We start from the raw sequence: 16949 nt of genomic DNA on the forward strand, positions 1-16949 counted from the left end.
GGGTTTTACTTCCTCCTAATGGGATTCCCGCAAGTGAACGGTGAGATTAGTCTCCAGGATTAATAGTCGAGGTGTGCGTAAGTTGTGCGGATACTTTGAGTTATGAAAAAAAAAATTAAATGCAAGATATGAAAAAGGTTGATGTCCTACTTAAATGATGGGCAAAGTCATTTTTTTTCATTTAGGATAACTTCTTTTATTATTCACAATTAGGGTAACTTAGATATGTCTAATTACTTGCCTAATACTGTTGGCAACATCGGGAGTTGTTCAACTAAAATTTGAATTTATTTTTGTTGAGTTTTCAATTTTTCAATATTTTGGGGTGTATATTACCGACGGATAAGGCGCACCAAAGTTTTAAATAAAAACCGTTACGTAGCGTATCAGCCATTATTATGTAACAAAATTTCACACTTTCAATACCGGATCCGTTATTTGCTTACATATAGACTTATATGTAACTACATGGCCAATACTGTTACATTTCCAGATGTCCTGACTTAAAACCATGTGGCGTACACATAACACAATCAAAATAAGAAAAAATGTGTTCGACTTGAAGTGACGGTTGAGTTTTCCCTACATATATATATGAGATCTAGCCGGTGTTGTGACTTCTAAGAGAGAAATGATGGATTAATTAATCAATACCGGTTCAAAGCAATTAATCGGGGATAATGAATGCATGCATGAGCCTAGCTCCTAGTTTTAAGATCACGCAAACCATTTTGTTCCATAGTATGTAACGTACGTGAGCTGCATGAAAGAATGATAATTATTTGTTTGAAAAATCAGTACGTCGTCAAATGCATCAATCAGATCAGAGAGTAGATCGCACTCCATTTTTGAGAAAGATAGTGTATTTCTTTGGACTTCTTAATTAATCAACTCAAAAAATCCTGTTTTGGGGAACTCGTTGGTTGACTGACTCTTCTTAAATTCCAGTCAAGAGACTGGTTATAGTTTAAACTAGTAATAATTTGGAGACAAATAGCATTGACTTCCCACATGGCCATGGGCGGTCCTAGGGGGTGAAGGAGTACTAATTTTCACGGTTACTTAAAAGAAAAATTTTATGAGACTGGTCCCCGCAAGTCCCGTGAGTGAAAATTTTCTATATGGGTAGTGGGTTAAAAATATGTAAAATTTCAAGTTATCAATCATTTTTTAAAGTTGCGTGTATAAGATTAAATGGTGTACACCACATGCACACAATATCGTTTTTTTTTTTTCGGAATTCGAAGTAGCTAAGTATATTTATATTTATTGATATGGAAATACACGGGTTTTGGTCCCCTACTAGACACAAATACTGCCTCCGTCACTGCACATGCACATGTGTGTGTATATGTGTGTGTGTGTGTATATATATATATATATAGTCCTCTTTTCCTAAGGACCACCTTAACTTAATAAAATAAGGACCTCCCTTTTCCGATAGAATTTCGATGATCCAAGCCGCTCAATGTGTTCAGAAAGTGATTTTAAAGATAGCTTAGAGAAATCAGCAAAAAAAAATGACCGGAAAGGCTTCATCGGAGCAATTTTTGTTTGTTTTTTATCGAACGGTTCAAATAAAAACTGCTCGAATGAAGCCTTTCCCGGTCATTTTTTTTGCTGATTCCTCGCAAGTACTCTTAAAATCACGTTCTGAACACATTGAGCGACTCGGATCATCGAAATTCGAACAGGAAATGGGAGGAATGGAGAGATCCTTATTTTAACTAAAATAAGGACCTCCTTATTTGAAAATGACTATGTGTGTGTGTGTGTGGGTGGGTGGGGGTGGGGGGCGTGGTACTGTGAGTGTTGTTCTTCTTATAGTAATATACAATTTCATGCCAACATCTCTATTATAAAATAGAAGGGTGTAGGAACAAGTTGTTGCAACGGTTCAGATTTGTTTGATCCAAGGGTTGAGATGCATTTTTTCACATTTTATGAAAGTATCCACATTTACCCATCATATTACATAAATGACATCTGTTGTCTAAGAGGAAAAAAAAATCAGAATTCAAATTTCACAGCTCTCTCTCTCTCTCTCTCTCTCTCTCTCTCTCTCTCTCTCTCTCTCTCTCTCTCTCTCTCTCTCTCTCTCTCTCTCTCTCTCTCTCTCTCTCTCTCTCTCTCTCTCTCTCTCTCTCTCCGTGTGTGTGAAAACAAAAAAGGGGAAAACAATTCTCCTTGCTTCCTTTCTACAAGACATTTCCTCCCCTATGGGTTGACTGTCTTTGGGGAAGGGGCTCCCCCCTTGGACTGCCGAGCACTGGGACCGTCCACCGTCCACTCCTCTTCGACAGTCAAATCCCTCAGGAGAAATCAAATCGGGAGAGGTATTTTTGGTTGCCCACCATGTATTTATTAAAATGCTCTCTTCTATTTTGTATACATTTCCTCCAAAATCTGGAGAGGTATTTTTTGTTGCCGACCACGTGTTTGTTAAATGCTCTTTTTTATTTTGTAGAGCTGTAGAGACTTTGTGGGGTTTTTTTTTCCCCCCTTTTGAACAGCGTTCTGCATAATTTCATGAGTTGTTAATTTCTTCACTACACTGTTTGCGTATTCGCTTACTACATATCAATAAAAAAAAAACTTTGCCGTTCAAAAAAAGAGAGGTTAATTTTCAGCAATTTGTAACTACCTAAAAATTGAAATAATGTTTTGAGCCACTATCAAGATTTAAAGAGTATTTCAATTCCAATCGGAGTGAGTAGTGCCGTAGGCACGGGTAAGCACTAGTTTTTTTAATGTTACATTAAAAGTGTGGAAGATTTACCTCTTAAATAGTACTTATATTGTGCAGCTGCTTAAGGGACGTTTGGTAACCTTTTCAATTTTCAATTTTTTTATTTTTAAGAAACTCGAATTAGAAACATAACAAAAACAAGAAACATGTTTGGTAATATTTGTGTTTCTCAAAAAAATTTTTGGAAAAACACCTTTTTGTAATTTTCATAGTTTACAAAAACTTTAAATAGTTTATGAAAAACAAAAAAATACAGAAAATGACGAACCTAGAAATGACGGTCCAGGACGTGTTTTGACAATTAAAACTTGCCAGAGACAAGTTAAGAACATTTGTTAATACTGAAAATGTCATTGACGGATATTAATTATCAAAACACGTCATTGGCCGTCATTTTCCATTTTTAATTATTATAGGTAGCCCAAAATAGAAAAAAAGGGCCCTCCAAGAAGCTCAAAAGGAGCTCTCTAAACTACCCCAATGAACTCTAACTCGATAAATTTACCTAGGTACTGTTCACACACCACTTCTTTTCCGATTGTTTTTTCTCTCTCCCTCATTTTTCTCATTTTTCTCTAATATGTTGTTTCATTGTGTTTTCATCTTTCTCTCTCTTCTCTCTCTTTTTCTCTCTCCCTCATTTTATTTTTGTTTGTAGTGAAAATAGAAAATATTTTATTGGATAGTTGACGAAATAGAGAGGTTGCTACAATTTTGAAAAGAAAGAATGCTAGCGAGTTATACAAAAATTTGAGCAGCGTTTATATTAGATAAACATAGCCATTGCTTTGCTTGCCCTAGAGCAAAAATCAGCATATACCAAATGAAGATTAGTTTATTAGTTAGATTTCTGGAGGAAGACGACAAAGATACGATATCAACTGTGAACTGTGTGGACTAGAATAGAATATCCCGAAAATCAGGGCGTTTTCCATAAAAACACTTCTGGCTTTTGTTTTTACGTTCAGGCCCTTGTAATTTCTAACTATCTACAGACTCCATTCAGACTTCAGAGCGAGGGAAACGAATCGAGAGAGAGAGAGAGAGAGAAAGATGTGCTACTGCTATACGAAGCCTACCGTGCGTGGGAATGGGAGGCCAGCCGTACGTGAGAATTGGAGGCCAGCCAGAACGGCCGCTTCTGACACTCGTATGTTTCCCCAACTGTTGTTGATTCTTTTACTCCCCTGCTAGGGCTTTAGGATTATCCATTGCCGATTATTTTAACTGTTAGGGTTTTAGGATATACGCATTTCAACTATCTTCGTAAACTTTGATTCATAGGGTATACGAAGAAGGTTGAGGACGGGAAGTCTCGTCTCTCCACACTCATCTTGTCTCAGGTACTCTCTCTCTCTCTCTCTCTCTCTCTCTCTCTCTCTCTCTCTCTCATACAGACCAACCGGGCGGTGGGGTGGAGAGAATATGAGTTGAAGTGAGTGCGGTAGGCAAGAAGCGCGTGAGGAAGCATTTCGTGCAGGGCGCCTATAAATAGAAGGAACAATTCTCTCTACCGGATCATTCTAGGTTTCAATTTGAATTTGAGATTCTGTGTACAACTACAAGTGTCCCTTAACTACATATGCATCGTATCATATATGTATTTATTACCATTTTGTATTACATTACAATAAAAAATAAAGAAGGGGGTTTTTAATGCGAGATTTAAAAACATATCTCTCTGCGGCACCGGTACTAAGTACTCTATGGTTCGTGTCTTTAGCAGGGCTATTAATAGAGATTAATCGTTTTTTTTTTCAGATGCATTGACATTCTCCTTTTTTCATTCTAGTAAGACAGCATATATACAATACACGATCTTATAATGATCGTAATCTACACTCGCGAGGACCTCCTAGAAATAGAAAAGCCATCCAGGAAGACACTAACCCATCAAGTAGCTCTCCGAGCCAGTACCGATTAAACTGGGAATAAATTGGGGTTTTAGGCCTAATTTTGTCCGGGAACCTTGGGGAGTTCTAGGGTTTTGTTCTTTGGGCTGTTAATTGTTGTTAACAGTTTCGTATACAGCCCGTGGAGTACGTTTAAACTTATGCCTGAGCAAAGAAACATAAATCTTCATGTTCTTGTATAATTTCTTGGTTGTTTCTTTTCTTTATTTCGTGTTTCTCATAACCATATGATGGAGTACCTATTTTTGCTAAGCATATCAAATATGGTTCCTGTTTTGTTCTGTTTCATATGGGTGGCATTGGAAAATGCAGGCTGCTGTGCAATTGTTTAGTTTGTTGAACTTCGTGCCAAAGAAAGGGGGAAGTCTTGATCGAGTAGCTGTTTCATTCACTGTTCTCGCTTTTGTCTCCATTTTAGTTGGAGAATTAGGTTGCTGACAAACAACTCTACTTTCCTTATTTACGTTACTTGCCATTTGCAGATATTTGTGCAACTTTTTGTGGAACTCACTGTTTTTTGGCCATGTGTTGTATTGAAGGCCGAAGATACAACAGAGTTAGCCTTCTGATGTGTTACCTTGCTGCATCGAATTTGGCAATCATGATATCGCTTGGTTCTGCGGGTAGAACTAAGTTCTTGATTGAGGTAATAAACATTCATTCTTTTTTTGGTGTGCTGGGTACATAAGAGCTCATTTGGTTGACGGGACTAATAGTGTAGGGATATATTATTCCACCTTTGATTAATAGTGATCGGATTAATAAGACCATGTCCCGTATTTTGTAGGATTATACATCCAAGAAATGTTTAATTCAGCGATGTAAATGTTTTAACCAGAAGCCTGATATTTAGTCGTGTTGATGTAAATGCAATGGGATACTCATATCTGGTCAAACAGACAAACAGGCCCGAAGGGTTGATGTAGGACATAATTGATACTAGGCTAAGGATGCTCAAAACACACACACAACAGAGGCTGTTTTTGGGGCCTTGAACAGTGGACGTGAATAGTGAAGGGGAGAGAAGAAGAAGGGTTTTAGGGAGATGGATCTAGGCCTCACACCTAGGTTACCAAAGGCATTACACCTAAGGCCTCTTTAGCATCACACCAAAGAAGGGGATTGCATCACACAATCATAGAAGCTTAAAGCTGAAATTTTCATTCATTCAATCATAATTCAAGCTCTAGAGATTACGTCGCTTATATAGACTCCATAACACTTGTGAATAACTGCTCCTATTCTAATAGGTCTAGGTACAATGAATGTGTGAATGCAAATTTATTCATATTCCCTAGATGGATAGATAGGATGAATGTGTTACATAATGGTTGAATGCATTAAATATGTGGTCGAACTTCCCTACATGAAAAGACAAAAGGCTCATGAAAATTCTAGCCTTTAATGTTCTAGTCAATGTCTGGTAAATATCCCAAGTAGGCCCCACATCATCCAGCATATGCCACATTAAGGCTTGGACCTTAGAACCATCCAATCCACGCCTTTTATAGATTCTTATTGGGTGCTGCCATTTTCTATCAAGGGTACTACTTTTAATCGAGTTATACTCCTTTTTTTTTTACCACATCTAAAATCTCTTCAATATGCTTGAAGTAAGAAAAAAGAAAGTTGCTAATCGCAAGCAAATTACAGGTCATCGGAGATACAAGTGAGTGGAAAAAGAACATGCTTCAACTTCTCACGAATGTACCTATTCTGCTTGGTAAGTTCCATATCGGTATGCTGACTTATCCTTGATGCATGCATATCAATAGCCTTCTTTAGATGGTCTTTGAATGTTCTCTTTTACAAATGTTGACAGGTTCGCTGCTACAAACACTCTCATCCGGTACAACAATTACTCTTACGGCTTACATGTATAGTCTTAAGAGAGCTTCCTGATGGCCTTTTATACCTTATATTACTCTGCATGTCTCCACATGTCAACAGCTGCTCTCTTTTGCTGGTTGTGCTTCCATTTTTTTTATGTAGGTTCCTTTCTGCTCATGAGATTTTGAAAACTGAGAAATACTGTTTAATACTTCCATTGCAATCGCTCTAATTAGCTTTCTGAGGTCTTTGTTTGGTACCGTGACGTATTCGAAAAATATTATGTTTGGCATATAAGGCACATTTGAGTAGTTTATGTTCTATATGGGTGTCTCTTATTCATTTAAATGTCCTCTGATTTGATTTTCTTTGCTCAGTTAGCACCCATAGCTCTGCTTTTCTTCTGGTGAGTCATTTCCTTCTGTATGAAGACAGAATTATTCTACCTTTAAGGCTATGTTTTAGTCATGGAGTTGTGGAGGTACTTATCAAAGGCATGAAAAAGTCACTGGGAAAGAAAGAAATTAATTTTTATTTTCTTTTTTTTGCTCGGCATTTTTATTTTCTTCACTTTATTATTTTTCTTCTTTATAGTTGTTAGTCGTTTCGACTTAACGAGCATTGCATACCGACATTTAACTACTTGACCTAGGATATATCTTGATGGTTTTTTGTTATAAAACTGATACGTCTCAATCAAGCCGCATCATTCCATATACACATAATGCAGGGAATCCTCATACGAAATCAAACGTACTTAATCCACATAGAAACACCTAAATGCTTTAATAGACGCCAATCTCACTTATACTCTGCGTCACCGTCCGCTTACTCTAAGATCTTTGCTTATGCTCAATAGTCAATACACACTGTATTACCATCTCTAATGCTATGCATGCTTATCACTCTCATGACTCATCGCAGGCCTTGATATGACCCCTCAATGAGGTTTAACACCAATATTGTCACTTTAGCTAGCCATGGACAGAAGTAGCATAGTTGTTTATCAGGGCCAACGCGTTACTAGTCAAATGTGCAATATTCACAATCCGTCCCCTCACTATGTTCTTCATGTTGCCATTCATGCCATTACCGGCAAACCCATCAGAGCACGTATCATCATCTGTCAAGGCAGCACTGACCCAAGTTTGTATGTCACTCATCATGAGCTCGAAATTCGAGCCTTTGATTTGACTCATCTCCCCAAATGATTTTCTTAGTAGGTCCACCGAGTCACCCATCTCCTCAATGCAGTCGCGCATTGCGCCAACCTCTCTGGGCTTCAAGCCGTGGGTTTGTGCTAGCTTTAACATCATGGCGGAAGTCGACCGGGTGTTGTCTAGGGTCACGGAGAGGGCTGTGTGCGCTAGAAGCTTAGGGCTTGTTTGGATGGCACTGGCATGGCTTGAGAGGGAAGTGACACAAAGTCTAGGGTAAGAAGTTGTGCTGCAAGATGTTCTGATGAACTCAGTGTTGGTTTGTCCGGCAGCTGAGGTTGAGGTAATGTAGGAAGTGAAAATGGATAAGAAGAGAAGGGTTGTGAGAAAATGGCAAGTTGATGAGCCTTCCATTTCTCTGTGTCTTTTGTCTCTCTATCTTTTCTGAGGATGAAGCTTTTGGGTTGATGAATTTGGATGGGAAAGATTTCAAATTTATAGACAGAGGCTCACTGGGATTGGTGCGTGGGATGATAGTGATGTATCCACTGGATTTATGCTTTTACATGCAGGAGACGTAAAGAAAAAGTAAAAGAAAAAACAGTGGACAACTGTTGGAGATATGTTTTGGGAAAATCGAAAGAAAGTATCTGGAGAATAAATTGACACTGTGTGTATCCACAAGGTGGCCCAGAGATTTGTATGTGGAAAGGGTTAGTGGGAATTAGACCACGTTTATGAAACCCAACAAGCGATAGTGATAAGATTGCCCAATAGTGCATTGCATTTGAATCCAAAAAACAGTCTCAATCCAAGTGAATTTTTGTAGGGTTAGGTACTAAATACTGAAGCCTAGAGAGAGCAACTTGTTGGTGTGCTAATTAGGCAAAGGCTATTGAGTCGGCTCCCACTTGTTTTGGGTGGAGCCAAACTTGTGCAAATGAAGAGTGAACAAAACCAACACGTGAGAAGCTGCCAACCTGGAAACGTTGTCTAGTATTGACTGCAAGTTGGGTTTGTCCTTAATTGGGGGAGGTTGGGCGGGGTTGGAAATGATTTTATGCCACAACAATTGATGATTGTGATGTGTGTTACGGCTCGAAACTAAGGCCGACCTTGCCATTGCCTGCCTTAAATTGATAATCACACTCTAAGATTTACCTTGGCGTTTGAATTTTGGAGACATCCAGTTCAAAATTAACTAGAGGTAGCTTAGGTGGAGAGGCTTCTAAATTATTCAGGCCAAACTTTCTGGGTTTAGAGAAGTGAGAGATGATGGACAGATGAACTATGGGGGGGGGGGGGGGGGGGGGGGGGTGTGTTGGCCTCGGTAGCACGTAGAGCTGATAAAGGGATGGATGAAAATAAGAGAGACTTCCGTAGAGAGTTGTCTTTCTTTCTGAGGCAACTTACAAGTTACGACTTCACTTGGACATTTAGGTTAGTTTTTTGGCAGGATCCAAGCAAAGATAGCGTCAGCTATGAGTCCTCTGGTTTACATTATCACTGCTATCATTATTGTAGCATTCCTAACCAATATGGTGCTCGTAACCAGTGAGCCCATGGAAAGAGGAATGAGGTCTTTTTAGTGGACTAAAGATCTCGTCGTGTCGCTATATTGGCTTCCACCATCCGGCCTAAGTCGACTTGTTTGTACGTGACCACAGTTCTTATTAATCTTTACTGCTGCCTCCGTCTCAATTTGTTAGTTCTTTTTGGAGTTCGTGCTCGTGCCTTTTTTTAATTGCTTGTGTCTTGTAATTTACAATGTTTTGTGTGATTTGAAAACATTGTTTAATAATTGAGATTTATCGAACAAGATCCATATTGTATTAGAAAAGTAGTATTACTATCAATTAGATAATCAAATTTTTATTCGATTAGGATAAGACGAAAGACCAACAAATATGGCCGGAGGGAGTATATAAATGTGCTGATTGGTGGTAGAACGTAGGTAGTAAGTACTCATTTTCTGAGTGGATTGGCATCTGACTAGGTTCAAATTCAATCTACAACTTGCTTAGAAAAAGGACACCAGATTTTCTTGATCCTTCCATGCAAATGGGGATGTCTTGTCCACACTTGGACATAATTGGTGGTTGCCCTATGTGTATACTCTTATCCAGGTTACCATACCTTTCTTTCTTTTTTACAAAGGGATGTCTGCGCCATTTTACATGCATCTCGACTAATTTCGAAGCCTTTAAGTTTACGATTGAGCAAACCCTCTAGTGGCTCTTAGATTTGAAATGTTTTGACTTTCATGAGATTAGGACAAGCACTTTAGAGCAACTCCAAGTTCTCCAACCAAGTTCTATAATGCTCCAAATCTCTGTAATGAGAGGAGATTTGTAATTTACTCATTCTTTTCTTTTACTTTTTGTACTTTATGGGAGAATCTTGGAAGGATTTATTGTCTTATTTAGATATTTGGTCTCCAAAATGGAGGTGAGGTCTCCACCAAAAGTAAATTTAAGAGACCAAATCTCTAAAAAAAAAAATGATAAGTCCTTCCAAGATTCTCTTATAAAGTATAAAAAGTTGAACAAATGAGGGAATAAATTACGAAATTTTCCCTCATTATATAGATTTGGAGCATTATAGAACTTGGTTGGAGTAGCTCTAATTGCTTTCGCATGCCCACTCGGCAAAACCCCTTAAGGTTTACCTCATCTTACTTTCAATTGTTGCACAAGGAACAATCGCTGCAAACCACTGCTAATATTCCTTAGGCTATATTTGCTTAACTCAACATAGTTGGTTTGAATCTTGCTTCCATAGAGTAGTTCAGAAGAGAGCGGAGTACAAATTCTCGTTGCAAAATCAAGTTCCCAAATGGAGTTAACAAGGCGTAATTGTGACACATCCGGTGTGGCATGCGGATTAGGAAACAAATAACCCTTTGATCCATTGGCAGCAATTATTATTCAACCACAAACCCTTTTGACACACACAATCACTTATTTTGCTGGGGCCCATAAAAGTTATTGATCCAAGAATGCTGTTTTAGGGTATAGTGTGTGTGGGTCCCAATGTAAATATGGGTGAATTTGTATAAATTTTTATAGCTGCAGAATGATTGCCATTGGCGGAGCCACATGGTGAGGTGTTGGGTACATGTCTCCCCCTTTGATCCATTGGCAGAGCCACATGGTGAGGCGGTGGTACGTGCTACCCCCACCCCAGTTTGAAGCCAATATTTTTTTTACGCCAAAGGTAATTCGGTTAAGGCACTTAAATTCATAATTTATACTTTATACATCTAACGCAAAGCTCGCATTTAAAAAATGAATGGTTGAGTCGCGATAATGATATTTTAATGCTTTCATTTGAAGACCACAAGAGAGCTAAACTATTCTTTTATTTTTTATTTTTTTTAACGAAAAAGGGCGCGCTACAAAAATTGCTATATGAACATACGCATAACCTTCATCTTTGCACTTTTATGAATAACAAACAACAACAAAAATGGACTGCTATTGAACAGTGCAACTCCTAATCTTAAATACTGACTCCGTTGTTGCTTACTTGCTTATCATGTTATTATTAGGGAATTGATAGTGACAAAACTTTTTTTGTTCGGGCCAAAATTCTTTTTGTTTCTGCCAAAACTCATGGTGTATTTTTCATTGCATGACTTAATTGTCTTCCATTACTCCACTTGTTTCACGAAAATGCCTCTTGAAATCCCTTTTCACAGTGGCGGCTCCAGGAATTTGTGATAGAGTGTTCAAAAATTACCTTAACACTAGCTGATGTATCAACCAATAATACATGTGCAAAACCTCATGTATTAATATAAATAGTGCAGACAAAAAAACATGACTTCTATTTTAAGAAAATTAATGTAACAACCCTGATTTTTAGTAAGTAAAAATTTCGTTAAAAATTTGAATTTTATTTTAATACTTGGATTCGTTTTCAAAAAATTCGTTTTGTATTTCTAAAAATCTGTCATAATTAGAATTTTAGTCTTTTAAAATTATATTTCTTGGCTAAATGTTCTACTTGGCAAGTATAGTTAGATTCTAACCAATTAGTTATAGGGATCTAACTACCAATTCATCTAGTTACTTTCTCCTAACCCTAGATGAGCCTTTTTGAACCTTTCAAATCATAGTGGAACCCTTTGGACCTTTAACCTTTACCCATTGGTCAATAAATGTAAAGGTAATCTTTGTCCATTGGACAATAGGCCTTTCATTAGAATATTTGATTAGTACAAAGATATAGTATTATATTGGTGTATTTTTCCATGTGCAAAAGACAAATATGCATTCTTTATTATTTGATATCATTTTTCCCATTACCCATTGAACATTAACCGCAAGGGAAATTATTATCCATTGGGTAATAAAATCAATCTTCCAACAAAGTACATGAATCTATTAAATAATTCCTCCATTGATTTTTCATGTGCCTATATGCCTTAAAATATTTAGGTAAATCTAATCCCTAGATTTCTAAAAATACTTTATTAATACTTAAGTACTAGTACTTTATGATTATTTTAATAAGGGAATTCTAGCTTTATATTCTATTAGATACTTGGTACATTTTTTTATATTTAAATATATGGATATGTGTACTTGTGAATCTTTTTATATAAAAGTCTTGATTTCCCAAAAGTACAATATCTATTAGTTTAATAGAAGCATGTGTCTAATTAGAATTTTTTATTGGGATATTGATTTTGAAAATCTAGTACTTGTACCCTTGGCCATTATTATTATTATATATATATATATAGTGTACTTGAGAGAGAGAGAGAGAGAGAGAGAGAGATGCCGAGAGAGGGAGAGAGAGATGCCGAGAGAGAGAGAGAGAAAGAGAGAGAGAGAGAGAGAGAGAGGGAGGAAGAAAGAGAGAAGAAAGAAAGAAAGATAGGGTTGTACCACCTTGATCTTCTTCATCTTTTCAAATCCTTGGGTGTATCTTATTCCTAGCCAAAATCTATCCTCTCATTGTCCTTCTATGTTTATTTAAACACCAAATCTTGTACAAACCCTCCTTTCCTCCACCAAATTTTCCAAAATCAAATCCAAAGTACCAAAACTAGTCATGCAAGCCCAGATAGCCCCACGGCCTAACTCATCAAGCTTTCAATCAAGCTTGACAAGTGAAAGAAATCAAAGATGTAGAGAGAGAGAGAGAGAGAGAGAGAGAGAGAGAGAGAGATTCAGTTGAGAGAGGGAGAGGAGGAGCCTTGGCCTATAAATAGCAAGTCATTCCAAGCTTAAACTCACACTTTCACTTCTTGCTCCAACTTCTCTCTAGAAAAACTTGTATTCTTTCTTTGTTCTTGTTTAGTTCTTCTTGTTCTTGAAGTTCTTCTTGTGTTCTTCAAGAAACTCGTCCTAAGCCGCCACTAAACCGCCACCCGACCACCCTCTCGATCCAAAAGTAGTAGTAGTAGTAGTCAAGACTTAGTTTCGAGAGAACCTTTCTCTTTTGAAACTACCGTAAGCATTCCGTAGAAAATTACTCCGCCCGATCACCGACGTACTTTCCGTAGCCGCTCTACCGCCAAGAAGTAAGGTAGAGTCCCATATACATTATATCTAAGTATATGTAGAGTCCCTCGTCCATTAAACCCCAGTATAGTGTAGAACCATATGTTGAGAAATAGGATGTCCCTACTTTTTAGTTCAAAGTATAATTTGAAGTATTTTTTATAGAAGATAAGGTTATCTATTGTTTATTATGTTTAGAATGCATGATGGTTAACAAACTCGTTTTGCTAATGGTGGTATGAACATGTTGAATAATTGATTTTTACTTCAATAAACATATGTTGTTTTGAATTTCCCTATAAAGGAAGAAAGAACGATTTTCGAAAGATAAAGACTTATCGTTGATAGAAGTATTCGTATTTTTATCTTTAGGATGTTTATGAGCATGATTACTAATATAGAATTGGATGATCTTGCTAGTTAAGTTTCAAGATTTCAATGAATGATATCGTATGTGAAAAGTCCTACCGCGGAGTCTATGCATAAGAACGAGACACGGAAATCAAGGAAGTAGAAACATGACGCCTAGAGTGTGTTAATGACAATGTGTGTTTTGAAAAGGAGAAAAAGTTTTGAAACCCCAATGTGGCCGGACTTGTCCATTGTGGGAATGTGTGTGTGTGTTCCAATGGGAATCCAGGAAAAGGGAAACCATTGTGAGGTTGTGTGTGTTCCAATGGAGATCCGAAAAAGCGGAACCATTGTGAGGTTGCGTGTGTTCCAATGAGAATCCGGTAAAAGCGGAACCATTGTGAGGTTGTGTGTGTTCCAATGGGATTCCGGATCAACGGAACCATTGTGAGGTTGTGTGCGTTTCCATGGGAACCCGGAGCAGCGGAACCATGGTGAGGAATGGCTTGGTTATCCGTGGAGAGGAGCCAATGCAATTGTGTGCCAATAGGAACCCAGGACGGCGGAACCATTGTGAGGATACTCGGGAACCCGGAACGGCGGAACCGAGGTTGGGTGTGTAAAAATGATTTTGGAAATATTGAACGGTATATGAAAATGAGACACAATTTACGATGAGTCGCGTAGGAAAAACTCAGAAAGTCATGAACACCAACACTAGGAAGATAGCGAATGTGGATGTGTCATTGTTATTCATTTATGCATGAGTTATGTGACAATCATGAGTTTGTGTGCTATATCTATGACCTGTTGTTTGTAAGTTATGGGTTAGCGGGTATGAGATTGTTCTGCTGAGCTTTTGTTGCTCATGGTGTTACTTTGGTGACCCTGACATATTATATCGGTGGCGACGCTGGTATAATGTGTCAGACCTTGTAGATGATCAAGATGAACAGTACACCTTGGAGGCTTTTGGAGCTGAGGAGCTGGCTAGGATGGAGGAGCAGGTGGAGCTGTAGTTAGGAACCCTAGAACCCTCTTCATTTGTGTAATTATTGAACTCTTGTGGGAGTTTTGTTATATTAATGAGCCAGATTCCATTTGATTTTATCAATAAAATATTTATTTAACGTATCCAAAATTTGGGGCGTTAACAATCAACTACAAGGCAAACTGAGAACTTAAAATAGGTACCATATTTTTTAACAAAAAAAATCATATTTTTTTTAGTTGTATTTCGTAGTCAATAGTGTTTTGAGAACTTTAGAGTTATTCTAGACGAGTTATCATATTTTTTGCCAACATTTAATCGGTGTATTAATCTACTAAAACCATTTTGAATGAAATTGTAGAGAGTATGTTGAGGCTGACCTTTTTCAAAAATATATTGTTCATTAATTAGGATGCCATGATGAGATTTTCTATCTTAATCTTAAATTCAAAGAAATATTATTCAAGCTAACGGGGAATGTATGTTATTGAATTTTTTAAAGCTTTGTCTTTAATTCTATAAGCTATCTAGATAAAAAAATAATAATAAAGTAGTTATTGTTACGAATGCAAAATTAACACATTAAGACCATTGACAATAGGGAGGGAGAGAGAACACATGCATAATACTTAAACTACTAGATTCTTCTTTTTCTCTTTCTTTTTTTCAATTAGGATTGTGAGTTTTATTTGAGATAATGTGTTAGGTGTTCAACTATGATTTTTTTGGATTGAGGGAATGTAATTGGGTTGTGATTGAGTGTTCAATTGTTTGAGTTAGGTGTTCAAGACTATGATTATTAATACTCGGTGTTCATTGATATTTGAATTAGGTGTTCAAAGAGAGGTTAGCTCATAATTTTTACATGTATTCTAAGAAAAAAAAATTGTTTGAATGTTCATGTGACCATTGGTGAATGTAGAGCCACCTCTGCCTTTTCAATTCCTCACTCTATTTCATCACGTTTGCACCCACTCATTGCTGGCCTGAAACGGTACCTGTTTTTTCCCACCAAATCCTTTCTAAAGGATTTTTGTGGTGGAATTGTAAAGCCAAAAACTTCCATGTTTCTGACAAGAAAAAAAAAACCGAAAATGCTAGGGGTACCCAAAAAATAGAGTACCAAAAATGTATGACAGCGTGTGGAAAAAAATGTGTAAATTCCTTGTCAAATTTTCAAATTTGGTCCTTCAGTATTCGGGATCCTAAATTCTGAATAAATCTTAAAAGATTGGAACAACCACTTACACATATCCAATTGAACTGATTTTTTGAAAGGGCACTCAAAAAATTATATTTAAATTAATGAATAATTTGGATTATTTGTGTGAGACCCTAAAGTAAACCTTGCATGCCGATACCCAATTTTACCCAAATCCCAGAGTCTATTGAAAGACCCAAAACAAAATCTTTTGAAAGAAAAAATTTACTATTGTATGATACAAAGATTAATCACAGATTAAATTACGTTTCTAGTCGAAAGTTAACACTAGTTAATTCTCTCCAAATTTCTTCCTGGTTTGAGTCCCTGTTTTTTCTCCTTTACATACGAACAAAATAAGAGAGAGATTAATCTCCAATACAAATATCCAAAAACCTCCCGTTGTCCCCTCTACTATGTCTTCGACCTTTCTCCTCCGGATTTCAAAGGGCATTTTCGTAAAGTAAGTAGTGTAGTGGATTACAATTAAGTCATGCAATAAAAGGAGTACCTTGAGTTTTTGACAGGAACAAAAAGAATTTTGGCATTATCAGCTCTCTATTATTATTCATCTCGTTTTACCCGAACATAGTGCCAATAATCTTGAGTAGTACATCTTAAAGTGTGGATCTCACACGTCTCTTCTTTTGCATCATTAAAATTATAAAAAAAATTCATTATTTTCAAAAATAAGCCAGGAATCAATTTGCTTCATGTCCAGCTTTTTATGATTTCTCTCTCTTTTTTTTAAACGAAGTACTCTCTTTGTTCCTTTTCAAGAGTCCCACTTCGTAAATTCAACTTTTTACGGAGATATTATCATTAATTTTTACCACTAATTTTTCAAAATGAAATCTACTTTAAGGGGTAAAATGGAAAAAAAAATACCAATTACCCATCTACCTAATAAAACACAAAGGTGTGGAGACCACACAAACACAAGTTGAAAAAAAGGCTAAGATTCATTTGATCCAATGGCTGATGTGTGGTCTCCAACTCTCTTAAGAAAATACCCTCACTCTTACAAATATATTACAAAAATCCATCGATTCTTTTTACCAACTGCTTGGCTTCTGGCGTTGGCATAAAAAAATATATATATATTACAAAAAATGTCCGTGCCTACGGCACTATGGTGCGTAGTGCCATAGGCACGGACAAGCACTAATTAACTTTACAAAATGAATACTTATTAAGAAACAACTTAAAATGAAATACTGAACTTTTAAAAAAGGGATGGAGGG

At 37.0% G+C, this 16949-nt stretch overlaps 2 protein-coding genes across 2 annotated transcripts; one reads left to right on the forward strand and one right to left on the reverse strand.

Annotated features, from left to right (window-relative positions):
* Positions 1-3731: 3731 nt before the first annotated feature.
* Positions 3732-6815, forward strand: LOC131318918 (uncharacterized). Its single transcript, XM_058348964.1, has 6 exons — positions 3732-3899; positions 4034-4092; positions 4975-5092; positions 5202-5308; positions 6316-6385; positions 6485-6815. The coding sequence occupies exons 1-6, from the start codon at positions 3803-3805 to the stop codon at positions 6562-6564; spliced, it is 531 nt and encodes a 176-aa protein (XP_058204947.1). The 5' UTR covers positions 3732-3802; the 3' UTR covers positions 6565-6815.
* A 367-nt stretch (positions 6816-7182) lies between these two features.
* On the reverse strand, positions 7183-8138 carry LOC131318916 (21 kDa protein-like). Its single transcript, XM_058348963.1, has one exon. It carries the CDS (start codon positions 8061-8063, stop codon positions 7467-7469), a length of 597 nt encoding a protein of 198 aa, XP_058204946.1. The 5' UTR covers positions 8064-8138; the 3' UTR covers positions 7183-7466.
* Positions 8139-16949: the final 8811 nt, after the last annotated feature.

The sequence above is a fragment of the Rhododendron vialii genome, chromosome 3a (assembly GCF_030253575.1).
Source record: "Rhododendron vialii isolate Sample 1 chromosome 3a, ASM3025357v1".
NCBI lineage: Eukaryota > Viridiplantae > Streptophyta > Magnoliopsida > Ericales > Ericaceae > Rhododendron > Rhododendron vialii.

Excerpts from the sequence above, each read along its gene's own strand:
- LOC131318918 (XM_058348964.1), top strand. The coding sequence starts at position 3,803 with ATGTGCTACTGCTATACGAAGCCTACCGTGCGTGGGAATGGGAGGCCA. Across the intron at positions 4,093-4,974 it reads CCACACTCATCTTGTCTCAG|GCTGCTGTGCAATTGTTTAG; the intron begins GTACTCTCTCTC and ends TGGAAAATGCAG. Across the intron at positions 5,093-5,201 it reads CATTTTAGTTGGAGAATTAG|GCCGAAGATACAACAGAGTT; the intron begins GTTGCTGACAAA and ends GTTGTATTGAAG.
- LOC131318916 (XM_058348963.1), bottom strand. The coding sequence starts at position 8,063 with ATGGAAGGCTCATCAACTTGCCATTTTCTCACAACCCTTCTCTTCTTA.